Below are 23050 nucleotides of genomic sequence, written 5' to 3'. Positions count from 1 at the left end.
TTCTATCTGACCCCATGTTAATATGTCCTCTCAGACAATAGGCAGTGCGGAGCTGAAGTCCATCGTCTATGAGCTGCTGACCACCGTAGAGGAGCTGTATGAGCAGAACGGTTACCATGGTTCCACCGAGAAATTCTTCAGCCTGGTGGAGAAATGCGCAGACAAGAGACCCGTCAGTTCCTCTGGGTTTTTCCACTCTCTCTGTCATCTACAATGTTCCTCCACTAAACACATTCTCAGGGGATCTTGTCAGCTTATCCGTTTATCCGTCCATTTAAAGCCCCAGTAACTGATTTCTTGAGCTCAAAACAATAAACAACAACAACAACAACACACGCTCCAGACTATGAACACAGGCTGCAAAACATGTCACTGTTGCTATTATCACAGATAGTTAGCGGTGTTCACTTTTTGCTATACTCAATTCATACCTTGAGTCAGAGGTTTGCCGGGCGTTATTATTTCATTAACCTTTATTTAACCAAGTAAAATCTCTCTTTTCCAAGAGTGACCTGGCCAAGAATGACAGCAGTTTCATACAGTACACCACACTCACACACACACACACACAGACACATAAACACATAAACACATAAACACATTAAAAACAGATCAGCTCAAAAGTGCTTTACAGTAAAAGTGCGGTGAAGCCATGTAATCCTATTTAAATTAAAACAATTACAAACTTCTGTTTCTATAGCTTTCACCATGCTTTTGGATTCATTAACTCAATTTACGCCACGCAGTTGAGCATCATTTGTACTTAGCACGCCAAGCAAGAGATAGGGGGTCGTTTTTGATGCTTTGATCGTCACCAACGGCACACGTTGTGGAGTAACGTTACAGACATATGTTGTGATCAAAGTGAAGTCATGGTTGGATCACAGCAGGATTGATACCATATAGGCCTTACCTTCACTAGGATGTACCCCAAAAAGAATATTCCAATTATCTGATCGCGAGTCCCAGTATTGGTGTCGATCGTGTCGCCAACATAATCCGCCACACATCATGCACCGGGAGCATTTCACGCTTCTCAATCCGATCTGTCCACTTGCGCGACAAAGAAAAGTCCAACCGGAGACTTTTGATCGACGCACAGGCCAAGATATAATGTTTCAAAGGGTGCTCAATACTGCCACCTGGGTGGATGCGGCCGGTATTGCACTTTGGCATTCTCCGGATGATTCCCCATGTTAACCCCGAGTCCGTGTGCCTGTAATGAATGGAAATATCGAATAAAAGAAATAACGATGAAAACCCGACTATACTCGGGTTTTCGGGGGTCCTGGCGCTCAACGCATGGCGAGATAACCCGACTATCATCGGGTCTGGCGCTGATTGAGTTAAGAGTAGGGGTGGGACGATACATCGATCCAGATCGATACATCGATGTAATTATCAACGATCGAATCGGATCGATGCAATGTAATAAGATCGATTCATATCGATACTCTTATTTTGAAAATCCTGTGGCGAGTCTCATATCCGCCCAAGAACAACAGCAGTAGCAGTGTGTAGACGTTACAGCATAGCATTCTCCCTTTCTGTGTGTGTGTGTGTGCGCGCGTCTTTGGAAAGACCAGATGAGGTCAGAGGAGTTTGATGTTTAAATGTTATTTAAACATAAACAATATAATACATAATAAATGTAGGCCTATACATGATCATGCAACATCAACAAATTGTTTTAGGAACGGTTTGGGAGAGGGAGGGGTTTTAGGTTGTGAGTTTTGAGTTCCAAAAAATGGAGCTTAACGTTTAAAGCTCAATATATCAAAACGATTTTCCTTTAAATGTCTGGAAGAGCTCAAAAATACAAATGTCAAATGATATTTTCGTTACCTTTTTTTAGTTGATCTAAATGTTACTGATTGTGTTAAATGGGCATATGATATCATCTCATATCGATTGCAGGCACCTGAATCTAATCTAATCGTATTGTATCGTGAGAGACTTTGTGATATCGGCAAATATCGTATCGTTGTCCAAAGAATCGATATCGTATCGTATCATGATGAAACTGGTGATTCCCACCCCTAGTTAAGAGTGACCAGATGCTGGAGTTAAGTTAATTTAGCAGAAAGCACGAAGGCCTTATTTCCTAATTCAATCAGAACTCTAGGAAGTATAGTGTCCTGAGACCGTAACCCATATTTGCCATGTTTTCTGTGATGGAGCTTGTGTGGACATATCTTCACAATGAAGACTGCTTTGAATGTTTGGCCTATAGATATTAAATAGGTTACTTTTAGACATGGTCCTGTTTTTGTAAATGTCTACAGTGCTACTTCAGCTTCTCTCCGTGGCAGTTTTGATAGTGTCCCAACTGTCAAATTGGTGCATAAAGTGAGACAATATTTCTGGTCACCTGGTATCTGAATCTACTATTAGTCGCATGAAGACCCTAACGACTGATAACCAAAAACCTAATCCTTTCAACATTCCAATAAAGTCATATTTCACTGCTGCTTTTCTGAATGTGTGTATATGTGTGACCAGGATGCGTCAGTCCTGACCCTCATCTCGTACCGGGCCCAGTCCATTCAGCCTGCCAAGGATGGCTGGATTCAGAGCCTCCACCGACTCATGGAGACATTCTTCAGGTAGGACACACATGCTGTCTCTCTGTATTTCTCCCTCTTTTTGTCTGCTTCTCTCTCTCTATCTGTCTCTCTTTTTCTCTGTCTCTCTGTCTCTGATGTCGACTGTAAAGTAGTACGGAACCTAGTGTTGCTTTTGCACTTTACTCTTTTATCCACATCCAAGTGTGTCTTCTCTCCCCTCTTCCTCTTCCCTTCCGTCTTATCTTCTACTTCCCCCTCATCTGATCTCTTTCCTCTGATCTCTCTCTTCCCTTCCCTCCTCTTCCCTCTGATCTTTCTCATGATCTCTCTCCTCTTTCCTCTCCTCTGATCTCTCTCCTCTTCCCTTGTCTCCTCTTTCCTCTGATCTCTCGTTCCCTCTTCTCTCTTCCCCTCTTCTCTCTTCCCCTCTTCTTCTCTCTCTCCTCTTCTCTGATCTCTGTTGCTTTCCAAGGAACGAGAGTCGCAGTGTGATAAGAATCAAAGTGCTTCACATCCTCTCCTTTGTGCTCAGCACCAACCGACAGCTCTACGAGGTCAGCTCACACACACCCACATATTACTTTACTCTGATGCTATCGTCAGTTATGGAAGTACTGTCATCTTCCACCCCTCCCTTCCTCCATGTTTCTGAGTGAGCTGTGTTGACTATCATATGTATTTCCCCTCACTTTCCATTCTCATTCTCTCATCTTTGTTTTCATCTCTTCAACCTCTGCTTCTCCTCCTCGTCCTCATGCTCTCTGTGCAGGAGGAGTTGATAGAGGTGGTGGTGATCCCCCAGCTGAGTGGGATAGCGGACGATAAAGATCTGCCTGTCAGAAAACAGGCCACACAGCTCCTGGTGGACCTGGCAGAGGGCTGCAACACACACCACTTCACAAGCCTGTTAGACATCATAGAGAGGGTAGGGCTGCAACACACACCACTTCACAAGCCTGTTAGACATCATAGAGAGGGTAGGGCTGCAACACACACCACTTCACAAGCCTGTTAGACATCATAGAGAGGGTAGGGCTGCAACGCACACACCACCTCACCAGCCTGTTAGACATCATAGAGAGGGTAGGGCTGCAACGCACACACCACCTCACCAGCCTGTTAGACATCATAGAGAGGGTAGGGCTGCAACACACACACCACCTCACCAGCTTGTTAGACATCATAGAGAGGGTAGGGCTGCAACACACCACTTCACCAGCCTGTTAGACATCATAGAGAGGGTAGGGCTGCAACACACACCACTTCACCAGCCTGTTAGACATCATAGAGAGGGTAGGGCTGCAACACACACCACTTCACCCTGGATTGGAAGCAGAAAAGTATAGACGTTGAACCTTTTTTGGAATTTCAGTTTGTTCAGTTCAAACGCTAGCAACCAACCAAAGTACTGGTAAAATTCTGGCTGTAATTAAACAACGTCTACTACTAGCTGGCCTGGCAGGTAGAAGGCCTGTCTTTTCTGCTCCATGAACTACTTTGGCTGCAAAGAAATGATGTTGGCTGGTAAAATTCTTAATGCGCAAGCAAATAATACCTGTTTCATCTTCTTTGATGAGAGTCTTTGTGTCTCTGTTCTCTGTTCAGGTGGCCAGCCGTTCTCTGGTGTGCTCCGGGCCCCTGGAGGGGTCTGAGAGAGACTGCACAGCAGAGTCTCCCATGGAGGACGTCAGGACCGCTATACTGGGCCTGCTGGAGATTCTACAGGTACACACTCATTCTCTCTCTCTCCCACCCCCACCTCTGGCTAAGTCTAAAATTAAATGTAATATAGAGAGATTAATGTCTTAACTGTGCTTTCTCTTCTGCCTCTCCTCCCTCTCCACAGAGCAAGCTATATAGCCTGCCAGCCAGCCATGCTAGTCGAGTGTACGAGTTACTGATCAGCCACTTGCAGCTTCATTATAAGAGCAAGTACTCCTCTGCCGTCGCCACCGGCATCAGACTTCAGGTAGGGTCTGTCTGTTGGTTCATGTCTGGGCAGCGCTCACTGGGTTCATACTGACATTCAGCCATCACTGCATTTTTTTTTAAACTGAAACTGATTGAAACCAATAGCAAACCCAAGTCCCAGAGCCAAAAACAGCTCCAGGTGATCTCTCTCTCTCTCTCTCTCTCTCCTCTCTCCCTCCCCACTTTCTTTTCTCACTCTCTCTCTCTCTTCCTCCTCTCTCACTCTCTCCCTCCCCCCTTTCCTCTCCCTCCTCTCTCACTCTCTCCCTCCCCCCTTTCTTCTCTCCCTCTCACTCTCTCTCCCTCCCCACTTTCTTTTCTCTCTCTCTCCCCTCCCCCCTTTCCTCTCTCTCTCCCTCCTCTCTCACTCTCTCCCTCCCCCCTTTCTTCTCTCTCTCTCTCTCTCTCTCTCTCTCTCTCCATCTCTCCCTCCCCCCTCTCTCACTCTCTCCCTCCCCCCTTTCTTCTCTCTCCCTCTCTCTCTCTCTCTCTCTCTCCTCCAGGTGTTTGACTTCCTGCTGATGATGCGAGCAGACTCTCTTCATCGTCTGGGAGTTCCCAACAAAGACGGAGTGATTAGGTTCAGCCCCTACTGCTACTGTGACATGGGGTGAGGACACACACACACACCACTCCTTTCTCTGTACCTTTTGGCTAAATGTCACAGTCCCCATCTGCAGCCATTTTGCATCTCTCCTAAAATGTTGTTTACTGTTATTGTGTCAGGGAGCCAGAGAAGCGCGTCAGTGACAAGAAAGCAACAGGTGCAGCGTCTCCTCCCGCTGGGAGTCCTGCTCCTCCTCCTGCTCCTCCCTCCTCCTCCTCCTCCATCCGCACTGCCTACCTGCCCTACGCACCTGCCTTCAGTGTACTGCTGCAGGGCCTCAAGATGGTACACGCTCACTCCACATACACACCTCACACACCACACTCACTTCACATACACACACCTCACACACCACGCACACAACACACGCACACAACACACACACACCTCACACTCACTACACACCTCACACACACACACACCTCACACACCACACACACTTCAGCACACCACACACACACAACACACACACACACCTCAGCACACTACACGCATACCACAACACACACACACCCACACACACACACCCCACACACCACACACCACACACTGCACACACATACCTCACACACACTTCACACACACCTCACACACACACACCTCAGCACACCACACACACACACCTCACACTCACTTCACACACACAACTCACACACACACACACTTCAGCACACCACACACCTCAGCACACTACACACACCACAACACACACACACACTCACACTCACACACCACAACACACACCTCAGCCAGGGCTCCAGACTAACTTTTTTCACCACTGTCCCAGAACCGTCCCGAAATACAGTTTTAACCGTCCCAAAGTGAATGTAAACCATCCCAATTTTTTTTTTATATATATATAATATATCAACGTCAATTTGATCATATGGGGACATATTTTGTGCTGATAATGGCACAGAGGGTGAGACCAACTGTGTACCGTACCTTTTGATTATTGTAAGCACAAAGATAATAAGCAGCTATAACTAGAACGTGTCGATAATATACAGTTCCAATAATAATAATAATAATAGATCAAATTTATATAGCGCCTTTCATAGAACCCAAGGTCGCTTCACAATCAGGACAAAAAATAGGGCTAGGGAAATAGGGGGGAAAAAGGGGATGAGGGAAGGTTAGGGATAATGGATAATGGACCTAATCTAATCTAAACTAAACTAACTGATGGGGAAAAGCCTTGGTCAAGAGGTGTGTTTTTAGAGCAGTTTTGAAGGTGTCCAGGGTTGGGGCGTTGCGGATAACATTACACTTCTGTTATTTAAATGTGTCCTTACGTTAGAGTCAGGGGTTGTATTGTTGGATGCAGTTCCCTGTTGGTCAGTGTGTGTCTGTTCTCCATCTTCTTCTGCTGTGTTTATCCACTTCAAATAGCGCAGCATATTTGCGGTGCTCTCTTCACTGAGAGGATGCCAGTATAGCGTTTATTTTTATTTTTATAACATTCTGATATTTTCGCGGTTCTTGTATAGTGGTCTCGTGCGACTGTCAACTATAATAAATATGGGCTGTTTTAAATTGTGTGAATAGTTGTTGTGAGTGCTCGCACTATGTTTCAATATAATCCATTTTACCATTAATTCATTATAAACACAGACGTAAGGTGTCCACCGCGCGTCCACCGTGTCCACCGTGCTTTTTTTAAAGCTCCGGCCAAAATGCATGGTGACGTGTTGACCAATTTCGGAGGGGGATCCCAATGATATATCAATAAAAATTTACCGTCAGTTCATGTCCAAGGGATTATGCCAGTTCCTGGCATTTTTTAACCTCTTTCTTTTTCGATGTCGAGATAAATTTGGGGCTGCTGCAGCGCGACCTGTGGTTTGCTGATCAGAATGGTGGGCGGGAGCTTGATGCTGGATTAGCGTATCGCTGCATTGGGACGGCGGAGATAGTCATTGGATTCGGCAAATCACGCAACGTTTAGACTTCAGTGAACCCCACATGATAATGTTGCCGTCTCTCTGTCAACTAAGTCAGCACGAGACACGCACCGTTTGACAGCAATATGTGCGCGCACTGACAGTCTGCTAATTGACATTTCCTGTGAAAAAAAAAAAATCCTCTTCGTCCCGTTTGTGTCCCGGCAATGATTTCTGTTCGTCCCAAATCAATATTTGATCGTCCCCGGGACGACGGGACATCGTTAGTCTCGAGCCCTGACCTCAGCACACCACACACACATGTGTGTGGTGTGCTGAGTTGTGTGTGTGGTGTGCTGAGGTGTGTGTGTGTGTGTGCAGGCCCAGATGGCATAACAGGGCGGATACTTAGGTCCTGTGCCAACCAGATATCCCCAGTGTTCACCACTATATTTAACCTATCCCTGGCCAAGTCCGTGGTCCCTGCCTGCTTCAACGTGTCCACTATAATCCCTGTACCAAAAAACACCTCCCCAGCAGGCCTAAATGACTACAGACCGGTGGCACTCACCTCTGTGGTCATGAATTGCTTTGAGAGGTTGGTCAAGGATTATATCTGTGCCTCCCTCCCTAGTACCATGGACCCATTACAATTTGCATACAGGACAAACGGGTCCACCGAGGACGCGGTCTCCCTGCTGCACAACACCCTTTCTCACCTTGACAGTCAGAAGGGGGGTTATATGAGATTGCTCTTCATTGACTACAGTTCAGCTTTGGTAAATGGTAAATGGCTGCTTTTTATATAGCGCTTTTATCCAAAGCGCTTTACAATTTGTTAGTTTACAATTTGCTTTCAACACTATAGTCCCCACCAGACTGGCTGACAAGCTGATTGATCTGGCTCTGAACTCCGCCCTGAGTGCCTGGATCCTGGACCTTTTGACCGACAGGCCCCAGGCGGTCAGGGTGGGTGGACATACCCCCAACTCCATCACCCTGAGCATCGGGTCCCCCCTGCTGTATTCATATACTGTACACACACTGTACAACACGTGGTGGTGGGCCTGATCTCTCAAACAACCATGAGAAGGCCTACCGGGAGGAGGTTGATGTCCTGGCACTCTGGTGCCGGGATAACAGCCTACTCCTGAACATTGGTAACACCAAGGAGCTGATTGTGGATTTTAGGAGAATACAGCAGGGGACACACACGCCACTGTGGATAAATGGGACTATCGTGGACAGTGTGAGCAGTTTTTAAGTACCTGGGAGTCCACATCACAGAGGACCTGACATGGTCTACACACACAGACACTGTGCTAAAAAAGGCAAAGCAGCGCCTTTACCACCTGAGACAATTGAGGAAGTACAAAGTATCAGGGAAGATACTCCAGTCCTTCTACTCTGGGGCTGTGGAGAGCATCCTGACTGGGAATATCACTGCCTGGTTTGGCAATTGCACTGCCCAGGACGCGTCTATTCTTATCCTAACGCATGTTTGCTTCCGCGTTCGCGTTTTGCGAATCTGATTGGCCACTGCCGTTTCTGGTGCAATCTGATTGGCCACTGACGTTTCTGGTCATGTGACATGTGCGCCCAATCGCGTGAAGCGCCCATTTCCGCCTCGACCAGCAGCAAACTACCTAACGCCTAGTTTATCACTGGTTAAGCTTAGGCGACTCTTTCGAGTTTGGAATTAGGGCTGGCGTTCTATCGCCCTGCTCTAAGACAAACTCTAACCTTAACCAACTTCGAAAGAGTGCCTAAGCTTAACCGGCGAAATAACTTGCCGTCACACGATTGGCGCGACCAGAAACGTCAGTGGCCAATCGGAGCGCAAAACGCGAACGCGGAAGCAAACATGCGTTAGGATAAGAATAGACGCGCCCAGGACAGGAAGGCTCTACAGCGAGTAGTGCGCTCAGCAGAGCGTACTACGGGTATCGCACTACCACCCCTGCAGGACTTGTACACCAGGATGTGCAGATCCAGAGCCTGTAGGATAATGAAGGACCCTCACCACCCGAACAATAGTCTGTTCAAGCTGCTGCGGTCAGGCAAGCGCCTCCACATTAATGCAGCAAAAACAGAGAGACTCAGACTCGGCTTCTTCCCCAAGGCCATCAGGACACTGAACACTGATCTCCCCACAAACAAGCACACATGAACACACACACACACACTGTTGGAGCCATATTGACCCAATTTGAGTTTGATGGGAAACATGTAACAAAAATATATATTTTGATTTATGGATTATATTAATAATTGATATGAAATTGTACTTGTATGATTTAAATTAATCTTGAAATGGATAATTACCTGGACACTTATCTGTTGATGACTGTGGGGGCGTGGCATAGATTCATTCATAGATGCACCCCCCCCCCCCCTTTCTGGTGTCTTCAAATCAGTGAATGAAATGTTTGACAGCTGAGTTAGACAGCGGCGTTTGGTGTGCAATAGTTTTTCGACCGCATCAAGCTAGACCAATTATATCGTTTACTTTGTCAAGATCCTGTTCGATATTATTTTATTTAGTATAGAAAAGTCAACCGGAGTTTATGTTTAATAAATGTACATCTACTTACATCCTCTCTGTGCGTGCTTTATGATGAATGCGCGTCGGCCAACTCTGCAACTAACTCCAGTGGCTAAATGGAATTTTGTGAAGGATTAGCCACTTCATAGTCGAAAAACGTAAGCAAAGACGAGCAAGTTGGACTTCAAGATACACGAGGAAACGTGGATCCAGGACGTGACCAGCTACTGAATGGAAGCTCGTCGTGGAGAAGGCTTGCTGCTTGTTTGATGTGGACCCAGGAGGACGCGATCAGCTGCTATCACATGAAGGGCGGTCGTGAGTAAACAAAACCAAATAATGGATTTATGAATGAATGCGCTTGTGCTTTAATTCACGTATGGCGAAGCCAAACGCTGTTATGCAAACGCAGTTCACAACGGTGAAATCCATACCTGGAAGCGCATTTCCGCGCTAAGGACCACATAATTGTGGGTTTGAATGGAAACCTGTAACGGCGCATAATATGTATTTAAGGCAACGTCTGTGTATACAAGTGCAACGCAGTTCACAACGGTGAAGTCCATTGTTGGAAGCGCATATCCACGCTAAGGAACAATTATGTGTTTGAATGGAATCATGCAAAACATTGCAAAACACAAGCGGAGGATTAAGGAGCCAATGGACAGGCTATTAATGAAAGTGACGTCAAAGGCTATGATGGCAACTTGTGGATAAACAACTTGTGAATAAAAAGTGGCAAGTGTCAAAGTTATAATAATGTCTACCAGCTCACCTGAAACTGCAGAGGAGGCAGAGGCTCTCCTAAAGACTCTGATTGCAACTCGCAAAGCCAAACTTGCAGCATGCACAAGGAGATTAAATGAAACAAAAACATTGCTTGTAGATGGTGGAAATGAGGATTCTGTCAATATAAATGTGGACGTGTTTAACCAAGCTGTTGATGAACTTTACCAGGTACACCAGCAGGTGCAACAGCTGCTATCAGAGGAAGGAAAGGAGAAAGACCTAGTTGAGTGGTATGAACCCAAAAAGATGAATTTCACAAACTTTTTAAAGGACGTTCAAGCATGGAGCATTGAACAACATTACCAAGCCAATGTTGGTCCACAGGACAGCATCTCTTCTGTAAAATCAACAGCCAGATCCTCCAAAACATCAAAATCTTCAAAATCATCTAAAGCATCTAAGGCATCCTCTAAGGTATCTTCTACAGCTAAAATGGCAGCCGCTGAAAAGGCATCACTGAAGGCCAGGTCTGCTGCTTTAAAGGACATACATGCTTTAAAACTGGAAGAAACAATGATCAAATCAAAAATGGAAAAGGTGGAGCTGGATGCACAAATAGCAGCAGCAGATGCCAGGATTAAAGTCCTTCTAAGCAATGATGAGCCTGGATCACAGATGGATGCTATGAATCAATATTATGATGATGGAACTGTGGAACCTGCACAAAAGGTGGAATCTACACTTAATACTGACATTTTTCTTTTTTTTATTGATATTTTTTTCACAAATCTCTCCAATATTCAAAACATCTCTTTCCACATCATCATATGCAATTTCCAGGATTTGCCTTTTTCTTTTTTGTAAGAACATACAAAACATGTAAAGGACTCATACAAATACATTAACAACTGACATGGAAAATAAAAAAAGACTTACGAAAAAAGAAACATACTATACATTATGCGTATACATCCCTGATATATATACTTTGCATGTAGACCGAACTACCTTCGAGCAGGTATGTGCTGCATCCTCTATCGGGATGCCACCCTTCTCCATATTGCATGTGAGAGAAAGCGCCCCAGACACATGCAGTTGTGCATGATAACATGCATGCACGCATGTCTCCAACACATGTATGTGGGTACGTGTATCACGTAAGCATGTGTACATGCCTCATATGTGTGTGTGTGCATCTTCCTGGTATGTGCCTGTACTCCTATCTCTTGTGTGTGTCTCGTATCCATGTGTGCCTCTGCCCCCTATGTGAGTGTATATCTCAGACGTGTATATATATGTGCGTCTCAGCTACATATGTGTGTGTCTCCTATATACATGTGTATCCCCCATATGTGTCAGTGAAAGCCTATACTTCAACTATGTGTATATGTAGGTGTGTGTATGCCTATTTCCTATAAGTGAGTATGTGCATGTATGTGTGCCCCTGACGTGTATAACTTATCCTTGTGTATATGAGTGTGTGTAAACCTATTATGTACACATATGAATATGTGTATCCTAGATACTTGTATGCGGCTATACCTGCGCACATGTGAGTGTGATAGAGACAGTGACCGTTCCATAGATACACCATCCGGACATAAAATACATGTACATACATATACAATACATTATAAAGCACAAGTACCATCAGATCAGATCCCCTTTTTCATATTCATCCTTGATAACATTGTAATCCCACCTTAATCATTTGTCCCCAGACCGTTCAGTCAGGTGTAGAAAACTGTCCCATACCTCAGCGAAAATATCCTCTCTCCCTGCGACTCTATACGTCACCCTTTCATATGATGCTGTCCGGAACATTAGTTCCATCCATTCTTTAAAAGTAATATCAACAGGTGATTTCCAATGTCGTAATGCAATTCTACATCCTGATATCATGGCCATTCTATACCACATTCCCCGGTATTTAGGCAGTTTAATCCCTTTCGGTACTATACCCAAAACACATGCCATTGGGGCGTTATTTATCTTCACATTCAGAACCTTACTTAGGAATATCACAATTTGATCCCACATTTTCCGGACCTTCTCACATTCGTACAGCATGTGCAGTAAAGTGCCTGTCTCCTTCTCACATCTCCAGCAGATGTCACTGTCCCTTAATTTCAGTCTGGCCAGTTTACTAGGCGTCCAATAGCTTCTGTTCAACACTTTGTAAAAAATAAGTTGTGATTGCGCCTCCCTAGAGAATTTACCCCATTTGGACACCAGTTTCTCCCACATTTCCTCAGTAATATCCTCACGTACATCGTTCTCCCAGCTCAATCTCAGACCCGCCAATTTGGGTGCATTGTATTCTCTTATAACATCATAAAATCTTGACGCACCGCCTTTCCTACGCCATCCTTTATAGAATATTTCTTGAATTGCAGTAATCGGGCCACACTTTGGTCCTCCTATTGATGACGATATACAATGTCTAATCTGTAGGAATTTATAAAAGTTTTTATTATCTATATCAAAATCCTCTTTAATATCCTCAAAAGGCAAAACCCCATCTTCCCCGGCTATATCACCTAGTACATGTATCCCCCTTTTAATCCAATCGTCCCATATGACTGATTTCTTACCAATCTTTAGTTTCTTATTATACCATATAGAGGCTCTCGTAGTTAAATATGGGCTATCACCAGTCATTCTGTGCGATTGATTCCAAGTTTCCCTGATAAATGCCATTAAAGGGTTTTTAAAAGGTATAGGTCTGTCTGATTGTGTCAGGAAGGATTCCAGAGATGAGGGATATATCATTTCCTCCTCCATCCTGACCCAAGCAGGTGCCTCCTCAGACGAGTGATTCAGTTTGGAGAGCTGGGAGAGCGAGAATGCATAGTGATACCAATCTAGTTTAGGCAGGGATAAGCCGCCATTTTCCTTTGCTGCATACATTTTGGCCCGTCCAAATAGCGGCCTTTTGCCCCCCCACAGATATACATTAATGACTTTGTCATACTGTTTGAGTAACTGGGTCGGGAGAGTCAGCGGCAGCATATATAGGATATAATTTAATTTGGGAGCCAATATCATTTTTACTAAGTTTATCTTCCCCAGGAGGGACATATTCATCTTGGCCCAATTCTGGGTCAGAGCACTAATGTGTTCGATTATAGGGGCAATATTGGCTTGCATCAACTCTTTCAGACCTGGGATCAGCTTTATTCCTAGGTATATCAACCCTGACGGCATCCATCTGTATTGCCACCCCCTTCTGATATCAGGGGGACAACACTTAGAGAGAGGCATTGCTTCTGACTTGCTCCAGTTGATTGTGTACCCAGATATTTCGGAGAAGAACTCGATAATAGTTCCAATGACCCCAGCTGCTGTTCGGGGATTGCTGGATACCAATAAGATATCGTCCGCATACAAAAATAATTTATGTTCTACCTGCCCCGCTATTACCCCTTTGATGTCCTGATTAGTCCTTAGTGCGATAGCAAGTGGTTCGAGGAAGAGCACAAACATTTGGGGAGAAAGCGGAGAACCTTGCCTCGTCCCCCGCCCTAGGTTAAAGGGCGAGGATACGATCCCGTTGGTCAATACTGATGCCATCGGATTTGTGTATAACAGTTTTACCCACCCAGTAAACGATGGTCCGAACCCGAAGCGCTCTAGCGTGTGAAATAAGAATGCAAATTCCACCTTATCAAAGGCCTTTTCGGCATCCAATGAGAAGGCCACTGTAGGTTCTGTATCATTCCTGACCTTCCACATTATGTGTAGGAGTCTGCGGATATTATCAGCTGAGTTTCTCCCCTTCACAAAGCCCACTTGATCTGAATGCACCAAAGTTGGTAGTACATCTTCTATTCTATTCGCAAGTATCTTTGCCAATACTTTTTCTTCCAAATTGCTCAGGGATATAGGTCTATAGCTTCCACAGCATTGAGGGTCTTTGCCCTTTTTCTGTAGTAACGTAATAGTGGCCGATCTCAAGCTAGTGGGCAAGCCCCCCTTTAACAATGAATCCTCATATACTTTTAATAATCTCGGAGCGATTATATCACTGAATTGTTTGTAGAAATCGGGAGTAAACCCGTCGTCTCCTGGTGCTTTACCCAATTTAAGGCTGTTGATTGCCGCGTGTATTTCTTCTATCGAGACCCCCCCTCCATTGATTTTACTTGTTGTTTCGATAACGACGGTAATTTGATTTTGTCGAAGAACGCGTCCATTTTTAGCTGATCCACCGCCTTCTGTGGGGTATACAAGTCCTGGTAGAAGCACCTGAAAACATTATTAATTTCCTTTTTGTCTGTAATAATCTTGTCATCTTTATTACGAATTGAGGATATAATATTTTGATTTTGCATTTGTTTAACCCGATTCGCTAGTATTTTACCCGCTCTCTCCCCTTGTTCATAATATCTTTGGTTGGTCCTAAATAACGCATATTCAGCCTTCTTTTGATATATGTTGTTCAATTCGTATTTGGATTTGCTTAGGTTTCTCCACGTTTCTGGGTCTGGTCTCTGACTGTGCTGTTTCGAGAGTATTTTAATTTCCTCATCTAACGCTGTCATTTTTTGTTTCTCTGCCCTTTTTAGTATCGCACCGTATTGTATGAGTCGTCCTCTCATGTAAGCTTTACATGTGTCCCACATTATGCCACTATCATCTATTGACCCTTCATTAAGTTCCCAAAATTCCTTAAATATAGTTCTAATGTAAGCACACGATCCTTCATCATTTAACATCAGGTTATTGAATCGCCATCTCCGAGATCGTTGCCCTTCCTCCATGGATGTGATCACTAAATCAACCGGAGCATGGTCAGATATTACAATGTTCCCTATCCCAGTATCTGCTACCTGTTCTACCAGTGCGCTAGAGATCAGGAAATAATCTATTCTAGAGTATGAGGAATGCGGGTGAGAGTAAAACGTGTAGTCTCTTTCTTGTGGGTTCATAACCCTCCAAATATCCACTAGACCCAATTCCTCTATCAGAACACCAACCGCCAGTCTCCCTGCGTTGTCAGCGGTCCTGGGTTGATACGATTTGTCCATTAAGGTGTTTCCAACCAGGTTGAAGTCCCCCCCCTATGATTACGTTGCTATTCCCTATTTTCCTGATCACCTCACATACCTCATGGAAAAAGTCTGAGGACGACCCGTTGGGCGCATATATATTAGCTAAAGTAGTCCTCTGTCCCTCTAAATCAGCATCCAGTATAACCCATCTTCCCTCATCATGTGAGAAACTATTGTGCACCTTTAGGTCTATGTTTTTTCTCACCAATATTGCCACCCCCCTCTTCCTAGAAGAGAACGTACTATAGTATATTTGTCCCACCCAATCCCTTTTAAGCTTGGCCGACTCCTCCTCATCCAGGTGCGATTCCTGAATTAGTGCAATATCCGTCTTTTTTTGTTTCAAGAACGTCAATATCTTTTTTCTCTTAATGGGATGATGACATCCGTCTATATTCCACGATATTATTTTAATCAGCCCCATATTCCTCGTAGTGCATCTACCCTGTGCAATCCAGGACGTAGTACCTCTATGTCTGGGGCGCCATCTCCCACATTTCCATATCTAGTTCCTGAGACTGTGAAGATATATATACAATAGTATAGCATACAATGAAATAAAAAAGAACATATAAAAACATAAATACATTCCCCCCCCCCACATTTACCCAAGCTACGTTCGATAGGACCCCAGATAGAACAGTCGTACCGAGGGTGAGATCGATACTCACCCATGCACCTTGGTCCCCCTCGACTAACAGAGGAGTGCATATGGCACAAGGCAGGTTGCCCAAAACTGTGCCCCTACTATCTTGTATACCCTGATGTAACGTATGGCTCACACTGTAATCTATATACAGTGCGATCAATTCAACTGAACTTGACAAAACGGTAACGTTTCCAACAATTAACATTTGTATATCTCTCAGATATATATTGGTACATTGTAACTTCTATGACATAGCCATAATGGCCTGTGGTTCATTTCGTTATACTTTTCCTGTATCCATCCGGGATATTTCCCCTCCCACAATTTTATCATACTCTCCTATCCAATGCCCTCTATTCTCATTTCACATCTTTTTTTTTTTTTTTTTTTTTTTAATCACTTTCTTTTTCTTTTTTGTGTCTTTTCTTTTATATACATATTGGCATTTTGTGATGTTATTTATTCTATGACGATGCCCCCGTGACTTATCTGTATCCATGCGCTTCATGAACTTTATCTCAATTGTCCGCCTCCGACTGTCCCCGTCTGAATCCCTGTAGTTTCTCCCGGTATCCGTGATGACCATTGCCCTGCTGTGCGGGGCGTTCAGTCCCCGTCGCCTGCATGTCGTCCCCCGGTCCCCGTTTTCTTCCCACTGTCTGCCAGGTAGACAGCCGCAGTATCTCCTCTCGGTCCGGGTCGGTAGTCGGGTTCACCACGGTGATCTTGAATCCACGTTTTGCCATATCCGCCGTCGCCTCCGCTGCGCTCTGGTACAGGCGGGTGCCATCCTCGTAGAATACCCTCATCTTCGCTGGATACGGTGTCTGGAACTTGAGATTCTTTTCCTTCATTATTCTCTTGGCCTCGGCATATTCTCCTCGCTTCTTCAGTATTTCAGTGGGGAAGTCATGGTCGACATAGAAGCGTTCGTTGTCACATGAGACGTTTTTCTTCTGCCACGTTCGGCGTATTATCTCTTCCTTCATTTTGTAACTCCCAAACTTAACCACGATTGACCGTGGTTTCAGCTGTGGGTTGTTAGGCCTTGGGGCCAGTGCCCGGTGTGCTCGTTCGATACGAAGGTCCATGTCATGAGGCAGTCCGAGTGCGTCCTTAAACAAGCCGTCTAGAAATCCATGCATGTCCTTTCCCTCTTTCTCCTCCGGGATACCATACACCCGCAGGTTCTCTCTCCTCGTTCTGCCCTCTTGGTCGAGCAGTTTAGCCTCCATGTCGGCCTGCCTCTGTATCAGTTTTTTTATTAAAACCGTCGCCGCATCAAGCACATTTTCATTTTCTCCGATTCTCCCCTCCGTTTCACAGAGCCTGTCGTTCATTTTGTTCATATCATTCTTTATCTCCCGAAACTGACGCTCATTGTCTTTTCTGAAGTCTTTGAGCTCGTTGTATATGTTCAACAGCGTGGCTTCTTGTTCACAGTCATCGTCGCCATCTTTTCCTCCCGTTACGTCGTCATTCTCTGCCATTCCGTCGTCCTTTTCAGTTGTAATCGTGTTCGCCCTACGTCTCGTGATAGCCCCTTCTTTCATCCCTATTAAATATATACCCTGGTGTTGTTAATAAATGTTTTCCGGGGCTAAATCATTTTGCTGTCGGGGAACTCGCGAGTTAGGCAGCCATGTTCTTCCGCGGTCAAACCGGAAGTCTAATACTGACACTTCTATGGAATTCATTCAATTGACTGCAATACCCAAGACCCCACTGCAGAGGGCAGTGGAACACATCAGCAGTAGTTCTCATGGAGCCACAAATGCATCTATTCCACAGCTAGAAGATCATGATGTCAGTAATGTCTCTCATGGAGATCTCAGTGCAATGGTACAACAACTAAATGAAATAGCTGATTTAATGATCAGACAGCAAAATCTCTCCCTACTACCCAAAAGAGAGGTCCCAGTGTTTGACGGAAATCTGCTATTTTACCAGTCTTTCATGCTGGCTTTTAAACATGCAATTGAGGACAAGACTAGTTGTTTCCAGGATAGGCTCTACTTTCTTGAACAATTCACATCGGGTCCAGCCAGAGCCATAGTGAGCAGCTGCATGCACATGAATGGACAAAGAGGATATCCAGAGGCTATGCGACAATTAAAGATACATTTTGGTGACAAGATGAAGATCGCAAATGCTTACCTGGATAAAGCACTGAATTGGACCGCTGTTAAAGCAGATGATGGTAAATCACTCCATTCATATGCCTTATACCTGAGGGGATGTTGCAATGCTATGCAAGACTTGGAGTACATGGATGAACTGGATGTTACATCCAATTTAAGACTGATATTATCCAAGCTCTCATACAAGCTCAGAACGATGGCGGACTAAACCTTATGAAATGTTTAAAAAAACAAACAAGAGCTCGATTCATACATCTGGTAGAATTTATGGAAGCACAGGCTAACATCTTGCTGCACCCTGTGTTTGGAGACATTAAAGACCCAACTCCGACTAAAAGCTTAATCTCAAAGAGCAAAACATTTGACTTGAGAGCACAGAGAAGAGGCAGTAGCTTTGTTACCACGGTAGCAGCAGCAGTTGAAGAGTGCAGTACCAAACAACAAACAGCCAAAGTACAGCAACACACAAGCACTCAGGTTGCTATTCCGGCCCTATGCAGTCTCTGCAAAGGCAAACATGCAATATTCGATTGTTTGTGGTTTAAATCGGAAAAAACTTCACACACACACATCCTCATTTACACTCTCTCACACAGACCCCACACAAATACACTACAAAAAGGGCACTTTAAAAAACAGATCTGTATATTATTGTATATACAGTATTACTCATTGCCTTTATTCTTAAGCTATCTATTCTATTTTATTATTTGTATTGTTGCACAATCGAGGTGGGCATGGCCACCTACATGTCACTGCATGTCTCGTGTATGTATGTGACAAATAAAACTCTTGACCGCACACACGCACGCATGCACACAAGACTCACAAACAAGCTATTAACAGCAGGTATTTTACAATGATCATGCTGATATTTCTGAACATACTCTAAATTGTTCTGCGTACATTATATGTGCTTTATTTTCTGTGTTGTAGGAGACGGACTGGAAGGTGTTGAAGCTGGTCCTGGATAAGATGCCATGGACTCTCCAGTATAAAGTCCTGCTGCTGACCTCCCCCTGTAGCCTGGACCAGCTATGCTCTACACTCTGCTCCATGGTACCGCACGCATACACAGAGAGAGAGAGACGCACACACACACACACACTAGGGGTGTAACGGTACGTGTATTCGTCCCGCGAATTTACGGTACAGCCGTCACGGTGCGGTACGCGCACCCATGCGACGAATACGCCCCACAGCGCATACACACCCACATGCAGGCACTCGCGAGGTCCGTGTGAGAACAGCGCGCGTGGCCGGGCACACCGAGCTCAGACTTCAGAGCGGCGAAAGTGCACGGAGGAGAAAGCCAGGCACATTTACATTGGAACAGCTGCAGGGTCATCATTACAGTTTTTATTTCGTTTTCTTGTGCGCCCAATAACGTTAACCAAATGAAACCAATGAAAAGAAACGCATACGTGTCGCCGACACACACGCGCGCCAACAAACGCATCAACATTCTCCTCCGCCGGACAGCCACAGGCACAGCTCATCAAATAAAAAGAAGAACCTACTTTTCCGGACAGATCATCTGAGCTCCACTGTGTTTAAATCCAAATAATCCTCTGCCATTGTCATCTGTTCTCTAGTATTCAGTCTCGTGAAGTTAAATTCTCTCTGGAAGTGAAACTGAAACTTAGCAAGGATAAGTTTAACACTGAACATTGAATGCCGACGACGACTATTCTAGTTTTATCTAGTTTATCTAGTTTATCTAGTTTTATCAGTTGAGTGCCGACGACGAGAAATGTTGTTTGATTTTTTTATTAGCGATCTGAATTCATATTTCATCAACCGAGTATCCCGTTGGTACAGCAGACTCTCTAGGAGCTCAGATGGGAAAAAACCGCCCCCTATCGTCTATCCCTGTGTAACTGCAGGTCAGTCGATTAGATTGGGAGATCCCTGTGGGGATCTGTAGAGGTGGAGCCAACTGGCTCCATTGTGCTGGCGAGCCGTCTGATGATGAGGGATCTGATCGCGAGTTGGAATGCAGCCTGGAATATATATTTACAGCAGCCAATAATCAATCAATAAACGCGATCGATATTTGGAATGGCAATCAGGAATTGGAATAATCTTTTTGGAGAACATCTGATCTAAGGTAAGGAGTCTATGTTACCAGTCTTGGGGTAATCGGAGCTGTATTCACTGAGATAACAGCATGTGCGTGTGTGTGTGATCTTGAGGAAATGGATAATAGATTTTTCAGCCCACCTCTATAGCGTGCATAAGTACACATATACTATCGATAATCTAGCGTTTATTTGAAAACGATTCATAAATAGGCCGACAAATGACAATGTGTCTAGTGTATTCGAGAATATTCCAATAAATGCCGTTTATGGGGGAAGCTTTCTATTTTCCCGGAAATTTTCGAGAGAACGATAGCTTTTCGAAATGCTATAAAAAGGATATGAACCGATTTAAAAAAAAAATTTAAATAAAAATCCGTTTCGACAATGTTGACCGCAAACAAGTCATTGATAAGCGACGGGCAGATTAGACACATAGCCATAATTTAAAACATAGGTTATGTGTTTTTAACGCTAACATTGAAGTGGATGATGGCATTCAACCGGGTAAAAAGGTAAACAAGGGCGGCACTGATGGTGTTAACCCTTTTCTCGCCAATGACGTGTTACCACGTCATTCCTCGCCATGCGTAATCTGCCAATGACGTTTTACAGCGTCTTTGAGATCAATATTTCAAATTTCTGTCATGGTATTCATATTTCACCCACGGATCCTTGACTGTTGCTGTAGATCTCCGCTCAACTCTCCAACTCTTCAATACCGCCACCTGGTGGCCGATCGGCGAGTTGCCAAAACCGGAAGTGCTTGGACTCCATCTTGACACACTGGATAGCGATCCGTTGCCATAACTCAATAAACAACATTATTTGGACGTATATAGTATTATACAACCTGGAAATGGATCGCATATATCAACATCCCATAATAGCAATCTTTTTGCTCCACGCTCATCACCCAACGCTACGAGGAGACTGGGGTGAGTTTCAGCGTTTTTGTTGACCATTTTCGATACAAACTGCTCTGATCTATATATCACCCATACTACATGAATGATTTAATGTTGGCCACGGACTTATAAACAACCCCCCCCCCCCCCTCCGGTCAACCGCGCATGATGAGTCATAACGTCTGGGACCGTGTACAGTTGAAATTTTTTATCTGGCGTCAATCGGTATCAAACTGCATTTGATGATCCATTTGTGGCTATAACTCACGTTCTATGAAATACTGCAGAAAACGATAAAAACATATTTATACTCTAGACCGTATTTTTTTATGAATGTGTGAATGAAAAAGTTAAACGTTCATACATCCTGAACGATAGCTAATCGATGTTGAATGGGCCATAGTAATGTCAATTTAGCAATACAATTTAAAAAGTTATAGCCCTGCAATATAGGTGAACATCTCCATAGACAAATAGAGCTGGCAGACTGGCTACAAGGATGGATATACGCGTGGCAGAGAAAGGGTTAATAATAATTTTTTTTTTATCCACTTTTTCTCCCATTTTCTATATTTTCTCCCATCCCAATTTCGTATCATCCAATTCAACCCTCCCCTGTCACGAATGCTGTTTCTTGCCTCCCACAAGCCGGCTGCAATGTGGACTAAGTCATACATAGCACAAGTCCCCTCCGGTACTTGAGGTAACAGCAGTCGCATCTTTTCACCTGCGCAGCTCGATCTCTCAGTGGTGAGGAGTAACGCGTGGGAGGCTCACGCTGCCCCCGACACTTCCTGATTCCACTGCGCAGGCGCACCAACCGACCTGTAGGAGTCGCTGTCCACAACGCCCGATCCCCACCCATCAGTTTCCCACCCCCTAATACGGCCAATGTGTATTAGTACGGACGACCAGCTAAACTGAAAGCAAATGTGGAGCGCTGGGCTCGAACAGGCGAGCCCAGCGTCTCCAGATTTCGTGGCGAGCGCCTTGCCCACTACGCCACGTAGCCGCCCCGGTTAATAATAATAATTATTATAATTTTTTTTTCTGTTGTACCGAACTCGTACCGAACCGTGACCCCAATACCGAGGTACGTACCGAACCGTGGCTTCTGTGTACCGTTACACCCCTAACACACACACACACACACACACTTTCAGACAACTGTAACTTTCAAATTTTTATACTTTTTGTGTGTGTAGGTGACCGACCGTCTGATCACAGAGCGTCTGAAGAAGACGCCAGATGGATTTTCCCGTACGGACGTCCAGCTGGCCGTGGTCCCTGTCCTCACAGCTATCACCTCCTACCACAGCTACCTGGAGCAGGCTAGACAGGTACACACACACACACACACACACACACACACACACACACACACACACACACACACACACACACACACACACACACAGACACACTATCACCTCCTACCACAACTACCTGGAGCAGGCTAGACAGGTACACACACACACACACACACACACACACACACACACAATCACGTCCTCCTACCACAACTACCTGGAGCAGGCTAGACGGGCACAACACACACACACACACACAATCACACACACACACACACACACACACACACACACACACACACACACAGACACACACACACACACACACACACTCTATCACCTCCTACCACAACTACCTGGAGCATGCTAGACAGGTACACACACACACACACACCCATATAACATTATTATAACAGACAGTGTTGGCAGCCATGTCAGGTGTGTCTGAACCGGTACACAAACATCATCACACCCACGTGTGCACACACACACACACACACACACACACACACACACACACACACACACACACACACACACACACACACACACACACACACACACACACACACACACACACACATACATACATTGCCTTTGTGAAA

General features: G+C 44.8%; 1 protein-coding gene across 5 annotated transcripts in view; it reads left to right on the top strand.

Annotated features, from left to right (window-relative positions):
* Window positions 1-23050, top strand: part of tsc2 (TSC complex subunit 2) — a 106138-nt gene that overhangs the window by 18781 nt on the left and 64307 nt on the right. For all 5 annotated transcript variants that reach the window (XM_084318883.1, XM_084318886.1, XM_084318885.1 and 2 more), the window contains exons 12-21: window positions 35-172; window positions 2503-2606; window positions 3040-3121; window positions 3337-3492; window positions 4173-4292; window positions 4414-4536; window positions 5042-5148; window positions 5265-5430; window positions 19083-19205; window positions 22341-22475. In XM_084318883.1, the coding sequence (XP_084175009.1) occupies window positions 35-172; window positions 2503-2606; window positions 3040-3121; window positions 3337-3492; window positions 4173-4292; window positions 4414-4536; window positions 5042-5148; window positions 5265-5430; window positions 19083-19205; window positions 22341-22475 (1254 nt within the window). The remainder of the gene's footprint in view (window positions 1-34; window positions 173-2502; window positions 2607-3039; window positions 3122-3336; window positions 3493-4172; window positions 4293-4413; window positions 4537-5041; window positions 5149-5264; window positions 5431-19082; window positions 19206-22340; window positions 22476-23050) is intronic.

The sequence above is a fragment of the Notolepis coatsorum genome, assembly GCF_963971535.1.
Source record: "Notolepis coatsorum genome assembly, chromosome: 7".
NCBI classification, from domain to species: domain Eukaryota; kingdom Metazoa; phylum Chordata; class Actinopteri; order Aulopiformes; family Paralepididae; genus Notolepis; species Notolepis coatsorum.
The sequence above is the reverse complement of the archived record's forward strand: the minus strand, read 5'-3'. Positions and strand labels throughout refer to the sequence as shown.